The following is an 18,954-nucleotide window of genomic DNA, read 5'->3' on the forward strand; positions in this document are numbered from 1 at the left end:
TAAAACCAAAGGGTCAAGAAGATCTGGAGCTGTGTCCGTCAATGAACATCAGAGAAAAGGATTTTACAATGCCAAAAATCCAGTTTTTTTATTTACTGTATTTATTTTTATCGGGAATGTTAAATAGCAGACAGTAAATATTAATTTATTTATTTATTTTTCAGAATTATCGCTCTTTTTTTGTTTATAGCGCAAAAAATAAAAATCGACAAAAAAAGGACATCAATTTTATTTGGGTACAGCGTGCAATTGTCAGTTAAAGTAACGCAGTGCCGTATCGCAAAAAATGGCCTGCTCATTAAGGGGGTAAATCCTTCTGGTCCAAAGTTGACCTACAAGTCTGCACTCATTTGAGCTGAACAACCTTCAAACATCACAAAGCAGAATGGAGTGTTTTTGGAGCACACAAAAAGCCATGCAAAAATGCATTGTACACATGGTGCTCCCATAAGTCTGTGAGCCAAAAATAGTTGATCCTGCCCCAAAGAATCTCCTGTATGGCACTTCATGCACAAAAATGCACATAAAAGCCCTGAAATCCCCTGTCTATGCTGCACTCAAATGAAAGGCAAAACATTTGTATATAGCAAATTAAAACATTATAAATACCTTTCCTGATTACCCCCCCTTTTTTATAAGTGATCACATTCGCTCTGTTCTCAGCTGCATAATAGCCGAGGAGAGGAGAAGCCTCAGCACATTGAGCTTCCCAGTGAATGGCTGTGCAGAGGGGCGGGGTGTCAGGTCAAGTCTGATCTTTGAAGGAGAGCAGGCTGAGTTCCCAGAACAGCTAGAGAACTGAGCACGGTGGGTTCTCCTGCTTAGTGTGGTCAGTTTTTAATAGGAAAGCAGAGGGACTGGCAGGGACACATACATTTCACACAAAGGAAGCAATACAAAGAGAACAGGATAATTTTTCATACAAGTAAATGGTACAGCAGCCACATATCAGGAATATAGAATGATGGATTTACAAACGCTTTAACGAAGAGAGCCCTTATTACTAGCAACGGAGACTTACTCTGTTAACCACTTCCTGCGCGCCCTATAGGCAAATGACCGCGGGAATGTGGTTGTATTATCCTGACCGGGGGCGCGCAGAGCGGCGATCGGTGATGCGAGGTGTCACTCTGACTCCCTGCATCTCCCCCGATCTCAGTAAAAAGCCTACTGACGTAGGCTCTTTACCATGTGATCAGCCGTGTCCAATCACGACTGGTCACATAGTAAACAGGAAGAGCCATTGATCGGCTTTCCTTAGTTCGTGCCTGACAGGCACGAGTAAAGGAGCGCCGATCGGCGGCTCCCCTGACAGGGGGGGGGGGGGGTCAGCACTGGTAATCAGATCATTGATTACCAGTGCAGACCCTCGGGGGGGGGTTCCACTAGAGCCACCAGGGATGCCCACCCATGGGAGCCCCCCATTGCCCTCCCCATCAGTACTGCCCGCCAGTGCCCTCCCTATCAGTGCTGCCCATCATTTCCAGCTATCAGTGTCGCCCACCAGTGTCCATTATTGCCCACCAGTGCCGCCTATCAGTGCCCATTAGTGCCCATCAGCGCCGCCCGTCAGTGCCGATCAGTGCCGCCTATCAGTGCCCACCAGTGCCGCCTATCAGTGCCCATCAGTGCCACCTATCAGTGCCCATCAATGCTGCCGATCAGTGCCCAGCAGTGCCGCCTATCAGTGCCCACCATTGCTGCATATCAGTGCTACCTATCAGTGCCACATATCAGTGCCGCCTATCAGTGCTGCCTATCAGTACCGCCTCATCAGTGCCACCCCATCAGTGCCACCTCATCAGTGCCTGTCAGTGCAGTCTCATCAGTGTTCATCAGTGCAGGAAAAAACTTATTTATTTACAAAATTGTATAGCATAAACAAAAAACAATTTTTTTTTTTTCAAACTTTTCGGTCTTTTTTTATTTGTTTAGCAAAAAGGAAACATACCACTAAAAGAAAGCTCTATTTGTGGGGGGAAAATGACATCAATTTGGTGTAGGTACAGTGTTGCATGACCGCGCAATTGTCATTCAAAATGCAACATCGCTAAAAGGGGGAAATTGGCCTGGGCAGGAAGGGGGTGAAAGTGCCCTGTATTGAAGTGGTTAAAGAATCAGTGGCTGTTCAAATGTGTGTAAATTATTGCAACTTTATCCTTGATTTTTGTCCCCAGGAGTCAGCGTAATATGGCGCTCGCTCAGAAATGGCTACAAAGATTGAAAGATCATTTGCAACTTCAACACTTTCTGCAAGACTGCAATGAGGTAAGCCTATATTTTATCCTTGTGATCATTATGAGAAAAGCCTGCTGAAAAGTGTTTATGCCTAGGATGTAATTTGCTAGTGCAGTGATGGACGAAATAAAGGTGAATTTGGAATCAGTCCATCAAATTTAAGAGCCTTCAGAATTTTTAAAAAGCACCATAGAAGATATATACAGTATTTCACAAAAGTGAGTACACCCCCACACATTTTTGTAAATATTTTATTATATCTTTTCATGTGACATCACTGAAGAAATGACACTTTGCTACAATGTAAAGTAGGGAGTGTGCAGTTGTATAACAGTGTAAATTTGCTGTCCCCTCAAAATAACTTAACACACAGCCATTATAGTCTAAACCGCTGGCAACAAAAGTGAGTACACCCTTAACTGAAAATGTCCAAATTGGGCCCAAAGTGTCAATATTTTGTGTGGCCACCATTATTTTCCAGAACTGCCTTAACCCTCTTGGGCATGGAGTTCATTTAAGCTTCACAGGTTGCCACTGGAGTCCTCTTCCACTCCTCCATGACGACATCACGGAGCTGGTGGATGTTAGAGACCTTGCTCTCCTCCACCTTCTGTTTGAGGATGCCCCACAGATGCTCAATAGGGTTTAGGTCTGGAGACATGCTTGGCCAGTCCATCACCTCATCATTACCCTCATCTTCTTTAGCAAGGCAGTGGTCGTCTTGGAGGTGTGTTTGGGGTCGTTATCATGCTGGAATACTGCCCTGCGGCCCAGTCTTGGAAAAGAGGGGGATCATGCTCTGCTACAGTATGTCACAGTACATGCCGGCATTCATGGTTCTCTCAATGAACTGTAGCTCCCAGTGCCGGCAGCATCCATGCAGCCCCAGACCATGACACTCCACCACCATGCTTGTTTGTAGGCAAGACACACTTGTCTTTGTACTCTTCACCTGGTTGCCACCACGCACGCTTGACACCATCTGAACCAAATAAGTTTATCTTGGTATCATCAGACCACAGGATATGGTTCTATCTATGTCCTTTGTTTGCTTGTCTTCAGCCAACTGTTAGTGGGCTTTCTTATGCATCATTTTTAGAAGAGGCTTCCTTCTGGGATGACATGCAGACCAATTTGATGCAGTGTGCAGCGTGTGGTCTGAGCACTAACAGGCTGACCCCCCACCCCTTCAACCTCTGAAGCAGTACTGGCAGCACTCATATGTCTATTTCCCAAAGACAACCTCTGGATATGACGCTGAGCATGTGCACTCAGCTTCTTTGGTCAACCATGGCAAGGCCTGTTTCTGAGTGGAATGGTGTATGGTCTTCGCAAACGTGCTGCAGCTTTGTTTCAGGGTCTTGGCAATCTTCTTATAGCCTAGGCCATCTTTATGTAGAGCAACAATTCTTTTTTTCAGATCCTCCGAGAGTTCTTTGCCTTGAGGTGCCATGTTGAAGTTCCAGTGACCAGTATGAGAGAGTGAGAGCGATAACATCATATTTAACACACCTGCTCTCTATTTACATCTGAGACCTTGTAAAGTTAATGAGTCACATGACACCGGGGAGGGAAAATGGCTAATTGGGCCCAATTTAGACATTTTCACTTAAGGGTGTACTCACTTTTGTTGCTAGTTGTTTAGACATTAATGGCTGTGTGTTGAGTTATTTTGAGGGGACAGCAAATTTACACTGTTATACAAGCTGTACAATCACTAGTTTTGCAAAGTGTAATTTCTTCAGTGTTGTCACATGAAAAAATATAATAAAAAATTTACAAAAATGTGAGGGGTGTACTCACTTTTGTGAGATACTGTGTATGTATATGTGTGTGTGTATATATATATACATACATACATACATACATATGTACAGTATACATATCTTTTGTCTTTATTAAAACAAACCTTCGGAAAGGTAGGTACCAATAGAAATGTTTTCTTTGTATTGTGTTGTATTGCCCTTTATTTGAAGCAGAAAATGTACAACAATGGATAACATTTCTCCTGCTGTATGGTATTGTACGTTTTTTGTAAGAACGGGTAAGCAGGGGTCCAAGTACACAGCACTATAAATGGTAGACATGCCGTGTGTTCTCGCATTCAGGACCCTGGAGTATTGTGCTCTAGAAGGAGAATAATAATGCGTATGTGAGTTTCCTTTAACATTATCACCACCTCCTCATCCTCTATCTACAGGTTCCCAGGGTTCACACAGTTACAGTAAAATTATTACTATTAGATGTTTTATCTATTATTTAAAGTGAAACTGTTCTTTGCCCATGTAGAACACAGCAACAGGCTCACATAAAGTGAAACAGACTGCTGTGGCAGGTGGGCTCTTGCCACAATGTGCAAGTATGTTCTCGAATGGTATCCGATCCAGGCTTTCTGTTACCTCTCTGTCTTCTGCCACTATCTTCTCCTCTGCTTCTTCCTGTTCCACCATTGCTCATCTTTGGGCTTTGGGCAGCCACTGATAATGTAATACCTTCACATGCACACATTCCCATACTTCATCCTTTGCATCTAATACTATACAGTGTACGCACAAGAAAAAAAATGCTAGGGCAGGGGTGTCAAATTCAATTTCATCACAGACCACATCAGCATTATGGTTGCCCTCAAATGGCCGGTCGTATCTTTACGACTATGGGGGTTATTTACTACACCTGGAATGTGCAAAATCTGGTGCAGCTCTGCATAGAAACCAATTAGCTTTCAGGTTTTATTACCAATGCCTAATTGAACAAGCTATAGTTAGAGGCTGATTGGCTGCCATGCACAGCTGCACCAGATCCTGAGTGCTCCAGTTTTAGTAAATCCCCCCAGAATGTCTTCCAGGCCAGAAATGAAATGGGATCTATCTGAGTTTCTCCAGCTTCTAATGAACATTATGAGAAGCTCTCAGCATGCAGTAATATCAGAGTACAGGAGAGCAGCCTATACAACTGTGCAAGACTAAAGTTAAGGCTGGATTTAAGTTGTAATAAAGATAAACAGCAAGGTGAATCGCCACCTCTGTATCTACTCTTTATCATATGAAATAATTGCCTCTACATTTAATTATTACTGGTTTTAGTAATAACTTAAGTTATTAAGTGGGAGAGAGAGCATAGTTCAGGAGAACACCGTGTACAGAGTTCAGGAGTGCACTATGTAGAGAATGCAGACTTAAGGGGTGTGCTGTGTACTCTACAGAGTGCAGGGTTGAGGAGTATTATACATAGAGAGTGCAGGGTTGAGGAGTATTATACATAGAGAGTGCAGGGTTTAGGGGTGTGCTATGCACAGTGTACAGCATATGCTGTCTACTTTTCACTTCCACCTCTCCTCCTTGGCTCTGACCTCTGCACCACTCTCCCCCATTCCTCACCTCTGAGCACATCTCACTTGACAGCCCTCATGTCTCCCCCCACCAAAGCTAGCTTCCTCCCATTCCTCCCATCTCACCTACCTGGCCCTGCTTTAGTACCAGTGTACTAGTTTAGCAGTGCCTCACCTTCCAGGGAGATCATTGGTCAGCATCTGTCTCAGGCATGCCCCGCTGTGAGTGCGTGCAGAGATCTGCCGCCGAGAGCAAGGCTGTCCTTGTAAATACAGAAGAGTTCTGTGTTTACAAGTGACAATGGTGAGTGGGGAGTGGAGGGCAAGGGCTGAAAAAAAGCTCTGGGTGCGAGGGCCACATTACATGGCTGGGTGGGCCATTTTTGGCCCTCTGGCCTTGTGTTTGACATATGTGTGTTAGGGGAAAGGGACATTTTTTGGCAAAATAGAACTTGCATGTATTTTTACCAACATTTTTTATTTTCTGTGTTTATTTCCTCTCCAATTACCTGCTACCATTTTCTGCAGCAGCAGGTTAACCTAATTACCTGTGCACCAGCAGTCTATTCTTACCTCCCTTTTGCTTCTCCACTTTTGTGTTCACCTGCTGGTTCCATCATAATAATATGTTACTGTGAGTTTACACAGGGATTTTTCTCTTAGTTTTAGCAGGCAAATGGAGCAAAAAGCTAGGGAAGGGAAGGCTTGCATAAGCAGTGGGAGCCAGCAAGCAGTGGAGTGAACCCGTAAAGCCCAAGTTTACTCTAGATTTAATGTAAACTGGTCGCCAGAACATGCTATTGGAACTTTGGTGGTAATTATAATCTACCTAAAGTCCTTGTGGTAGAGTAGTTGCGCTGTAAGCCAGGACTATGGTTTACAGTGCAACATTGGGTAGACTAACTAGCTCATATAGGTGTGATGATCTGGTCTCCACCAGGGTGGGATCTAGCCTGTCTGATCTGGGGGTGCAGGAGGCATACTGTCAACACATCTTTTTTTTATCCTCTCCAGCTAGCTCTCCCTGTTTTTCTATCTCTTCAGGTCTCCCTATTGCCACTGGCTGTGCGTGAGTCACTGATAGTCTGTCACACAGTGTGACAAATGCAGGAAACCAGTATTCCATATTCACTTAACAGGCTTCTGTGCCATGAGTCACAACCTGGAAGTGACATCTGACATTACTTAGGAGTAGCGCAAGAGTGAAGAGTGAATGTTACTTCCCTATATGCCTACATGTCTGTAACAAATAGCACATGTATTAGGACAGCGTTTCTCAACCTGTTTTCAGTCATTGGATCCCTTAAGAGTATGCAAAATCAGAAGGCACCCCAGTGCCAAACTGTATTCAATGGGCTGAAGGATACTCACATCTGCACTGGACGATGATGTAACTGTCTCCTTGGCACCACATGGGGGCTCCCCTCTTCACATCAAAGTACTTTTCTTCACATCAGAGTCCGTTTCCTTCGTATCAGTGTCCCCATCATACCAGAGTCCCCCCATCACATAAAAGTCTCCCTTTACATCACAGTCCCCCCCCCCCCCTCACATCACAGTCCCCCCTCACATCACAGTTCCCCCCCTCACATCACAGTTCCCCCCCTCACATCACAGTCCCCCCTCACATCACAGTTCCCCCCCTCACATCACAGTCCCCCCCTCACATCACAGTCCCCCCTCATATCACAGTCCCCCCTCACATCACAGTCCCCCCCTCACATCACAGTTCCCCCCCCTCACATCACAGTCCCCCCCCTTCACATCACAGTTCCCACCCCCCTCACATCACAGTCCCCCCCTTCACATCACAGTCCCCCCCCTTCACATCACAGTCCCCCCCTCACATCACAGTCCCCCCCTTCACATCGGATTTCCCCCCTTCACATCAGATTTCCGCCCTTGACATCAGATTTCCACCCTTCACATAAGCGTTTCCTCCTCCTTCACATTAGAGTTCCCTCCCACCTTCACATTAGAGTTCCCCCTTCACATTTGAGCCCCTTGCTTTCTTTTCTTTATTTTTTCATTCAGTACATTTTTATTAAAATATCAAACAATAATACAGGAAAAGAAGATGCATACAGAGACATTTATTCAGTAGTAACTATGATTAAAGATAATATGCTTATGTTATCAGTCATAAGTCCAATGGTATAAATGGCAATAGAGTTTAAAAAGTAAATAAATCATAGAGGTATACATATTGTAGTGCTATTTTAGCATAGATAAATATATAAATGTTGATGTGAGATAAATTAAAGAGATGTAAAAGGAAAGAGAAGAATATAAAAGAGAGAAATCGAATATAAATGGAGGAGGGTCCAGGAAGGCAAATATACTCGAGGAATGAGCATGTGGATGCTAATATAAGCAATCTTTTGCTTTATATGTATAACAAGGACCTATCAATGTCTTTTGGAAGATAAGATTCAATCCAAGGAGACCAGATTTTCCCAAATGTATGGGATTTATTGTGAATGATGGCAGCAAGTTTTTCATTGGACATATACCACATCATCTTATTTATGACTTGGGTGGAAGGAGGGTTAGAGGACCACCAAGCCTTCGCCAGAGTCTGTTTGGCTGCAGTAAATAGGAACGTCAAGAGTAAAAATTAATTTTTGGTGCAGTTGGGAGGTTTTAAATTCAATAACGCTTCTTGGATTTCTTTTATATTCTTTTACCTATTAAAGTATGTATTATTCTTTAAATATCTTTCAAAAATTGTTTAATTTTGGGACAATCCCACCAAATATGTATGAGGGTTCCATTTGCCTGGCAGCCCCTAAAGCATTTGTTAGATATCAAAGGTTTAGATCTGGCTAGGCCTTGGGGAACCCTTAACTCACCCATAAGTAGCTTATAATTAGATTCAATTTCAGTAATATTAATAGAGCAATATGATGCCAGCATGTAGCTTTGATAAGATCGCCTAGAATAATAGATGATAATGCCTTTTTACCTTATATTAATGTGGATAGGGGGTTCATCCTCCCAATACAGATGCATAGATAGATGTAATGAGATCTGTGGTCAACAGGTTATTTAAACAGATTTTTTTTAAAAAAAACTCAGATTATGAAGAACAGATGAGGAACCAATAATATGAAAGTTTATCATTTGAGAATTCTAGGGATTTCCTGATGAGGTAAATTCTGCAAAGATCTAATAGAGGAAAGGCTTAAAACATTTGTAAAGGAAATTAGGTTAATGATTTAACACATATTGTGGGAGACCCACCATTTAAATTTGGTGAGTTCAAGAAAGCCTGGAGTGAATATCGGGATATGTATAATTGGAAGATGGGGGCATAAGATGACATACAGTAAATTGTCAGAAATATTTACTGTATATTTTTCCTAAGGTGAAAGAGAATGCTTGATAATAGGATTGTGGATAATTTTAAGGAGTTTTGGGGGAATCCATGAAATTTAATAGAAATATAGAAAATAGGATCCAATTCGAGTGCTTCAATGGAAATCCAAAGAGGTAAATCAAAAGAAGTGTGATATGTTGCTAGTTAAGTTATTTGCGCTAAAAAATAATAAGTTGGTATGTTTGAGCCCACCTTTTTTTTTAGATGAAAAGAGTATTGCGATTTACACTGGGTTTATACTTATCCCAGATAAAGGAGAATATTTGATTTTTGTATTGTACGTTTTTCTCAGCGGGGGAACGATCCGCCGATCCCCCGCTGAGCAGGAGGATGACAGCTGTGTCTCCACGCAGTGTGCGGAGACACAGCTGTCAGTTTCCCATGCATCTCTATGGGGGTAATCGGATGGGAACAGACCGACGGTACGTTCTCATCCGATCCGCTGGACGGATGGAAAATAGGGTTTGACGGATCCGATGTCAGCGGACATGTCTCCGCTGACATCCGATGCCCCATAGGGAAGCATGGGATGACCGTTCAGATCCGCCAAAAAAACGGACAGGCGGATCTGAATGGTCCGCCTGTGTGAAAGAGCCCTTAAGATCCTCTCCGATGCTTCACAGCTACTCACTGTTGATTACTTACCCCTTTTACAGAAACTTCTATCAGACCTGAGGACACTGAAATCTATTGTTCTGGCTGGGTAGAATAAATATTCTCATAAATAAATAAATGGACGTCACTCATACACTCCTCCTACTTATTTCAGACCATACCCGTTGACAAGAAAAAAAAATACTCCAGAGGGCCTTTGCAGGATTTACAGATTGAACAGCAAGATACTCTGTGTTCCTAATTGGAAAGTGGGAGCAAATGCTCCAGACATCTTCTACCAAGCTTACCAGAATCATAGAATGGTTCCACAACTGCTTTTCCAGGCTCTGGACTCATATAGGTTAATCACTAGTCCCTTTAGACCAGGGGTGTCAAACTCCGTTTCATCAAAAGGCTGCATAGGCATTATGGTTGTCCTCAAAGGGCTGGTTCAGAGTTCAGGAATGTGCTACATACAGAGTGCAGGGTTTAGGAGTATGCTACGTACAGATTGTAGAGTTCAGGAGTTTACTCTGTACAGTGGGTTGAGGAGTGCGCTACATACAGAGTGCAGGGTTTGGGAGTGCAGTGTTCAGCTCTCTTTCACAGGCTGTCCACATTTCAATTACACCCCTCCTCCTCTGTTCTAAACCTCTGTACCACTCCCCCCCCCCACTCCCTGCCTCTGCCCCGAATTCTATCAACAGCCCTCATCTCTCCCGCCCCCCCCACCCCCTAAAGCTTCCTTGCATCTCGCCCACCCAGCCCTGCTTTAGTGCCTCCCAGCAGTGTAGGTGGCTCTGTCTCTCTCTCACTTGCAGGGAGATCATTGGTTGTAATCCGTCCCCGCCATGAGTACATGCAGGGCAGGTAGGGATATGTGAGAGTTGCGAGCCGCTGAGAGGAAAGCTGTCCTTGTAAACACAGAAGGCTTCTGTGTTTACAAGCGATAGTGGTGAGTTGAGAGCAGAGGTCAAAAGCCAGAGGTGGCAGAATGGAGTTCTGCCATGTTGCGGCTGAAAAAAAGCCCTGGCTACAAGGGCCACATAAAATGGCCCCGGGGCCTTGTGTTTGACACATGTGCTTTAGACGTTTTATAGCCCCACCCTGGACAAAATTGACGTTAAAAAAACAATCATTCCCTCTACCATCCATTACATGCCATTTTCTTAATGTCTAGGATAAGGTGGTCCAAGATCTCCTCTTATGTGGGTTTCTCTAATTAATAACTCAGCCTTCCCTCCTATACTGCACCTGTACCAAAGGCTGGGGCAAATTCTTTACACCAGCAGCTTCCCCTGTAACAATATCCAAATGGCTGAATCAAATCCTCTATAAATGCTCTGCCAAACAAAATGCACATGATGATGGACCCTACCTCTTTCTTTCTTTTTCAGCTACACAGTATTTTACTAAGGGCTCATTCACACAATAAATGCATGAAAACTAATATGAGAACTGCGCAGATTTCACTTGCAGTTTCACATCAGTTTACATCAGTTACTCATGCGCGTCAGTTATGTGCCCTATCCACACCAATGTTGATGTCATATCAGTTTTTTCCTGTACAGAAAACTGCATACACATTGCAGATTCCTGCACAGAAAAAATCTGCATGCGATACCATTGTTGTGGTGTGAACAGGGCACATACAGAACCAATGTTTTTTTTGTGTGTCTTTGCAGACTGCGTGCAGAAAAACCAAAGTCTCTGCAGCATGGTGTGAACAATGCCTTACTCTCTCCCAGCCCACCCTTATAATCTCATGGTCATGTGATAGTTTAATTTTTTTTTTTTACATTTTTGGGGATGTATTCACTCAGGTGATCACAGACGCATGCATGATTGCAAGCTCTGATACGAGACTGAATGTTCCAAGTTATAACTGTAGTATATAAACTTGTGTGTAAGGAATGGTCAACCCCCACTGCAAGCAACTTTATGACCGTATAGGCTCGGTTCACACTACCTCGACATAATGTGCAATTTGCCATGCGACTTTCTGGCGATTTGCTAGCGACTTGAGTATAACTTTGAAGTGACTTTCAGGGAATGCCTGGGTAATCTTTCTGTAATGTCGGATCCAAATCACATCAATATAGATGAGGAGCTGACTTAGAGGCGACTTTTATTAAAGTCTTTGGGCACAAGTCGGATAGAAGTCTCCTTCAAGTAGTACAGGAACCTTTTCTAAAGTCGGAGTTCCCCCATTACTATTATTTAAAAAAACAACTACATTCAAAATGGGAAGATAGATAATAAGTAAGTTCACTGACTCACTGTATAGTAATAGTGCAGATCTCGTAACCAATAATTCCACATAACAAAAACCATCAGGGGTTAAAGAGAGACCACTAAAAATAAGTTGTTACCATCTGAAATCCAAGCAGTTTAATTGTACATTTAAATAAGAATAAAACAATTTTTAAGAATTTTCTTTTTTATGGCACTATTTTCAAGTAATTGCACCAAAAGTTATAAACACCTTCACCCTTCACCAATTAAAAATGACAACTTTCTCATTGTTAACTGGTGAAAGTGCTTATATTCTTTTGTTAAACTGCTTCACTTCAATCTCAGATGGTAACTACTTATCAGTGGGTTCTTTTTAACCTCTGATGGTTTTTGTTATCCCCATTTGTATTACCCTTCCCTACCTAAAATCTGCTGGAGCAGCCACCATGACCCATATATGTTGGGCATGTAGCCATTAAAACCATTTGGGAAAAAGATCCCTGTGATATTTTGCAAGAGCAAAAGTCCACAACATTCCAAAGGTCACATTGGTTTCCATGATTACCGACTCACTTTATCACAAAAACATTGAATCTTAACAGCGGTCAGAAAACGAAACCCTCATCACCAACACATGCAACATATTCCTTTGATTACCGAAGGGTCACAGAACTGGACTCCACAATGAGAACAAAGAATGGATAATGAGAATGGAGTGCCTCGTCACTACTCAAAATTATAGGAAAGCATCATATCCCATACCTGAGTTGCAAGGGAAGCCTTCAGAAAACCCAGGATTTTGTAATAATCTAAGACCCCATTCACACTACCGCGACTTGTCCGGCGACAAGTCGCGGTCCATGCAGTGGTATGGGAACTGTTTTAATAGGAGTGACTCAAGTCGCTCCGACTTAGAATATAGTTCCTGTACTACTTTGGGGCGACTTGGTAGCGACTTGCATTGACAGTCATTATATGAAGTCCATGCAAGTCGCGCCGAAGTCGTGCCATGTTAGTGTGAACCGGCACTAAAGGCCCGTACACATGATAAGAAATTCTGAAGGGAAATTTCGTCCGACGACCGATCTGCCGATTTTCGGATTGTTAGTATGGTGCTTTCGACAGCCAACTCCGACTTTTTGGCTGACAAAATCCTGATGTGCAGGCTATAAAATTTTTGTTGTCCGTAATACAACGTCCGATTTTCGTCTCATTAGTACAGATTTCGACAGAAAAAAATCTTAAGAGCAAGACTAGGCATGCTCAGAGAGGAAAGAACACATACAAAGCAATCCAACACATGCCATCACTTCTGAAGTAGAATTCCGTCGTGCGGGAAAATTCGTATGAAAATAACCTCTTCACTTTCCACATCAGACTAGCATGGCACAAAAAACAGACGACAGATCGTTCGATAATCTGATCGTGTTCACGGGGCTTTAGACTAAATCCTATAAAATGGACATTACAATGATGAATGTGTATGTGAAAACAACCACCCCTTTCCTTACTCCCCAATATCCACCCCTGTTTTTTCTCTTTCCCCTTCACTCCCAACTTTCCTTTCTATGCTCTTTCATCACCACCTAATTTCTTCTCTATCTGTTTTATCCCCTCTGAGCTGAGGGGTAGTGGATGAAGGAGATACTCCATGCTCCCCACTTTTTCCCATTACATAGACTTTAGTCATCAATGTGTGAGCGATCTCAAAATCCTACATAATGTACCTTCATGCAACTTAAAATCTAACCAGACATATTTGTTTGACTATTCCGAAAATATGAATTTATTTTATACACATACAAAGTAAAAACAGTTATCTCTTTATTGAATGCTGTTTCTAGAATTTTACTTTAAAATGCATCCTTGAAAGCTCTCTAAATCAACAATATGAACAAAACGAATTCTTCAATACACTTAAATGTGCAGTATTTTTCACTTATCTGAGTTAAAAAAAAAATAAACATTTTATTTATAGTCCTTAAAATAGAGAAAAAAAATAGATTGATTTCAAAAGGTTCTATAATTTTTTCGGTTGGGATTTGCATTAAAAAGCAGCTTAGGTAAAATGTCAGGCAGCATTGTAACAGCTGACGGTGCAATCTGTTCTCGTCATTTAGACATTTGCACGTTACATTAGATAACTGCACATAGCTCCATCATACCCTGGTATTGGGTGCTTAACACATGTCCAAGGCACCTGTCATGAATATTGAACAGTTTGCATTAATTAATGCAACCTGTGATAAGTAATACTGGCAGTGTCTGGCCATGTATCGTATTTAGGCAGAGGGTAGACTACTCCATGTCACAATGACCTCTTAGGCTGGGTTCACGCTAGTTTCACGCTAGTGCCAATTGAATGCAGGTTTCCCTGCATCCAATTCGCCTGACAAGAGAGTGTGCCCGGTTCCCAATGGAGCCGGTTCACACATCTCCGTGGCAGCTGCGGATTGTACAGGGGTCCTGTGCGTATTTGGCTCAGCTTCAGGTCTGAATTCAGGCAAAAATTCGGGACTGATTTGTCCGTTAAACGGAGAACAGGGACACATTCTGATTTAAGTGTAAACCCAGCCTTAAACTTGCCAAATGTATTACATTGTGATTGTACAATCTCATTTGAATTTACTGGCTACTATGCAGTGCAAGGGCCTCCCTGAGTGGATAATAAATGGAATAGATTTGGGTATGGCCTTGTAGTACATAAAGGAATGGCTTTGTATTACATAGTTCTAATCTAGAGTAGATTGTATGGCAACTGGATTCAGGTATGGCCTTTTATTATATTGTTGTTGGTAAATCTAAAGACAATTATATGAAAAATGTTCAGTCAGGTTATACATCTGTTTGTGTATTCAGCTTAAAATCTGCAGTTTGAAGAGGTTGGGATAGCTGCTATCAGTGAAGTACAAATATATGAAATGATTCAATTGAAGCTGAACGTACATGTTGCAAACTAATTATACAATAACACTTAGGTTAAAGTGGTTGTAAAGCCCAAACATTTTTTTACCTTAATGCATTCCTTGAATTTGGGTAAAAAATATTTAGGGGTCAGCATCCCCCCCTTTTACTTACCTGGGCCCTCATTCGATCCAACGCTGTGCATGTCTGCAGCTCTTCTCTCCCCTCACTTCCAAGTCTCGCTGGCTTTGCTGTGGCATCGGGAGCCATTGGCTCCCAGCGCTGTCAATCAAAGCCATTGACGAGGGGGCGGAGCCGAGTCCCGCTGTCTGTGTCAATGGACGCAGCAGGGGGGCTCGGGTGCAAGCATGAACTATTGCCCCAATAGGAAGCAACTTTCCATGGGGGCACTGGACATAGGAGAGAGATCAGGAGTGCCAGTGGGGGACCTGAAAAGAGGAGGTCTGTGTCAATGGACGCAGCAGTGGGGCTCGGGTGCAAGCATTCACTAGTGCCCCAATAGGAAGCAACTTTCCATGGGGGCAATGAACATAGGAGAGAGACCGGGAATGCCAGTGGGGGACCTGAAAAGAGGAGGTCTGTGTCAATGGATGCAGCAGTGGGGCTCGGGTGCAAGCATGCACTAGTGCCCCAATAGGAAGCAACTTTCCATGGGGGCACTGGACATAGGAGAGAGACCAGGAGTGCCAGCGGGGGGCCTGAAAAGAGGAAGTTTACGGCAGCTTTGTGCAATTCCACTGCACAGAGAAGGTAAGTACAGACATGTTGTTTTTTTTTTTTTTTTTTTAAATGTACCTTTAGCCCTCGTTCACACTGAGAGCGGGTTTGAAATCATGCGAGTTCGGCTGAACACGCACGATTTCAAGGTACATTTTAAAAAACAAATAACCAACATGTCTGTACTTACCTTCTCTGCCACAAACCTCCTCTTTTCAAACCCGCATGTATGTGCGAGTTTGGGGGCGATTTGACAGACATCTGTGCGGGTTCCTGCACAGATATCTACTGAAATCGCCCCTAAAGTCGCCAAAAGTAGTGCAGAAACTACTTTTGGGAATCGGTGCGGCGCCACAAAGTTGGGGTCGCAACGATTCAGACAGTGCCGTTGCCGACAATAGGCTCCAATTTGACATGCGATTTGACATGTCAAATCGGCCCGATGTGAACGGGGGCTTACAATCACTTTAAGGCTCCATGGACAATTGTGTCATGCAACTTTGGACATCAAGGTCGCGTTCCCCATGTTTTCCAATTATAACTATTCATATATGTGGAACTTAAAGTTGCAGCCATTTCAAAGTAGTTTGTGAACTACTTTGGTCTACTTTGGTCGGCGCAACTTTGAGGTCGCACAAGTGTAAATAGAGCCTTACCAACAAATAGGAAGTTTAGGGGCAATGGTTTTGCACAGAGCAGTATAAACGTGTTTGTTATTTAAAAAAAAAACAGGGTTTACAACCCCTTTAAAGCTACCAAAATCAAAACTACGAGTAGGTGTTAGGAAACTGGTCATCCACTGTATGGCGCAAAGGCAGAGAAGACCGGTCTTCTCCACAGGAAATCCTGGAATCACACTAGCTGAAAGCAAACGTTGGAGAAGAATTGCTTCATATTGGAAGCACAGATCTACTAAGTGAGAACAGCATACATATATAAGAGCCAGTTACTGCTTAAACTTAAATTGTCCCTGGAGATGAGCTTTAAATGAGAATGCCACGAGGACAAAAAGAAAATCCCCAAAAATGAATGGATATACAGCACTTGCTGTATTTTTTAGGTTGCAGCAGAAACTGCAATGATTGTTGTAAAAGCCTTCATGTCAGGTGAGAACAACTTCCTTTAGCCCTGGTTCACATTGTTGTTACTTTGAAATCGTGCTTCTTCACTTGAAGTAACACGATTTCAAAGTAGCAGGTCAGCACGATTTCAGGTGCTGCTTGGCTGACATTTGTGCCACTTCATGCACAGATAGTGCAGGAACCTTTTTTTTAAAATCCGTGCGGCTCCGCAAAGTCACAGTCGCACAGATTTGCACAGTTTCATTGATCACAATAGGGTGCAACTTGTCATGCGATTTGGAACTGTCAAATCACATGACAAGTCGCACCGGTGTAAACGGGGCCCTAAAGGAACTGAATATGGGAAGTAATCAATGTTGAATCCAAATGCATTGCAATCAATTGCTACCATGTGGTTTGAAAGCCAAAGAAGAAGAGCATTGTCAGCGGGTCTCTTTCTTTTTCATTTATTAAGGAACACAGGGTTAATTCTCAGACAAGAGGCTTTTACTGCTACCTGTAGGATATTAGGCACTAGCAAACAAAGCTGTTAGGGCTCATTCACACTTGCTCAAAATACTGCGTTAATGCGTGTTAATGGGTGCGGTTGATAAGCGTTTAATGAGCATTAAAATGCTTCCCCAGCGCCTTATGCGCGTTTTATGCGCGTTTGCGTTGCAGTTGACAAGTCTTTTTGGCTTATTAAAACTGCACCACAAACTCCTACAAGAGCTGATTCTTAAGGAGGGGACTGTCAAATGCCTGCTTTTAATGCCAGTGTGAACTTAGCCTAATGCCCTGTACACACTATCAGATTATCTGAAGACCTTTGTCTTCAGATTTACCTTTTCTATGTAGTGCAAGGGCCTGCCGGATTGCATACAAATTGAAAGTGTTTAGGTTTGACCTCATATTATATGGTTTTGGTAAGTCTGCAGACAAAAGTCTTCAGATAATCTGCACGTGTGTACGGGGCATAAGAGAAGAAAATCCTTTTTACAAGATTTTGTTTCTTTGTTTATAAAGATCCCTATTTCCTTCAATCAAGCTTATTTTTACCTTCTGCAGAGCCAGAGAGCAGTTTTCCAGATTTACTGATGCCTTGCATAGCCCTGGAGGCTGTAAATGGAACCTCCCATGATGAAGATGTGGGGTTGGCCTGTAATGTGACCACCTAGGACACTGGGCCTGTAATGTGACCACCTAGGACACTGGGCCTGTAATGTGACCACCTAGGACACTGGGCCTGTAATGTGACCACCTAGGACACTGGGCCTGTAATGTGACCACCTAGGACACTGGGCCTGTAATGTGACCACCTAGGACACTGGGCTCTGTTTGGGGTACACTCCAAACACCCAGTGTACTGTGAATCATCCACAGAACTCTTTACAGGTACAGGGCTTTTGTACACCTGCTGGTGGAACCTTGTTTCTGAAGACTCATTAGTGAGTAGGCCCATCAAAGGGGCACATTTTGGATGGGGCACGTTCCCTGGGTCCTGCATTGCAACTTGGCTTTGTTTGGGGGCCACAAGGCACCACTGCAGTAAGGCACAAGGCCTTGCTCTTCTTGTGACTGGTATCTGCTTATTGTACTACTGCATCTGGCAGTGCTTCCCCCAGGTGTTAATGGGTGAAGCTCCAGCCACAACTTTTCATGTATTGTGGCACTTTTGAATTAGGTGCTCCGTGCCCACTTTACTGAGCCTGCGCAGCCCCCTCTTTGTGTTAATTTTATGCATATAAGTGACACTTTCCCCTAAATTGCGCACATGTGCACCACTGTTACCCTGCTTCTCTGCAACAGACGGCCATATAACCCCTCCTGTTCCTGCAACTGGTTGTGAGTATTCTTTGTGGTTGGCTTGTGAGTACACACTTGCAGAATGTCTGATCATAGGCACAGAGAAAGTGGCCCTGCAGGCCACTCTAGCTCCTGATCCAATAACCGGAGAACCTGGAGAAGCTTGTGGCGCTCCTGCCCTAGGGCCTAACTCTGACATCCTGAACGATTATTCCCTGCTGGAGTCCTTATGCTTATTATACTTTGTCCTTTGTGTTATTTAGGGAAGCATTTCTGCAGTCATGTCAGACTTTATGGCTAAAATCACTTTATTGATAGGTGACTCAGAATGCAGGGGACATAAGTGTGCTTCTTCTCGTCCTCAGAATCTGTCTCATGTATTTAATGTGCGCTTGGCTAGGAAGGAGCGGTGCAACCTTTTTTTTTTCCTGGATGGGCTTTTACCTGAGGAGCCTTAAACTGGGTATACATGTGCAGTTTTTTTAGTTCAACCAGTGGGTTGAACAAAAAAAAAATACCTGACAGATCCTGCGTCAATACAACATTGTGTGATGCAGGGATCTCCTCTGCCGCACTATTGTATTATGACAGGGGGTCTCCTCGCAATAAGGAAACGCTCCCCTCCCTCTTAAAGTGGAGGGGACATCAGTTTGTCTTTCATACCACCTGGA

The 18,954-nt window shown here is 43.2% G+C and overlaps 1 protein-coding gene across 3 annotated transcripts in view; it reads left to right on the forward strand.

Moving 5' to 3' along the window:
• SPTBN4 (spectrin beta, non-erythrocytic 4) overlaps nt 1-18,954 on the forward strand; it is a 353,544-nt gene that overhangs the window by 165,483 nt on the left and 169,107 nt on the right. For all 3 annotated transcript variants that reach the window (XM_082262860.1, XM_082262861.1, XM_082262862.1), the window contains one exon: nt 2,178-2,268. In XM_082262860.1, the coding sequence (XP_082118986.1) occupies nt 2,178-2,268 (91 nt within the window). The remainder of the gene's footprint in view (nt 1-2,177; nt 2,269-18,954) is intronic.

Source organism: Pelophylax lessonae, assembly GCF_965119305.1.
Source record: "Pelophylax lessonae genome assembly, chromosome: 7".
Taxonomy (NCBI): Eukaryota; Metazoa; Chordata; class Amphibia; order Anura; family Ranidae; genus Pelophylax; species Pelophylax lessonae.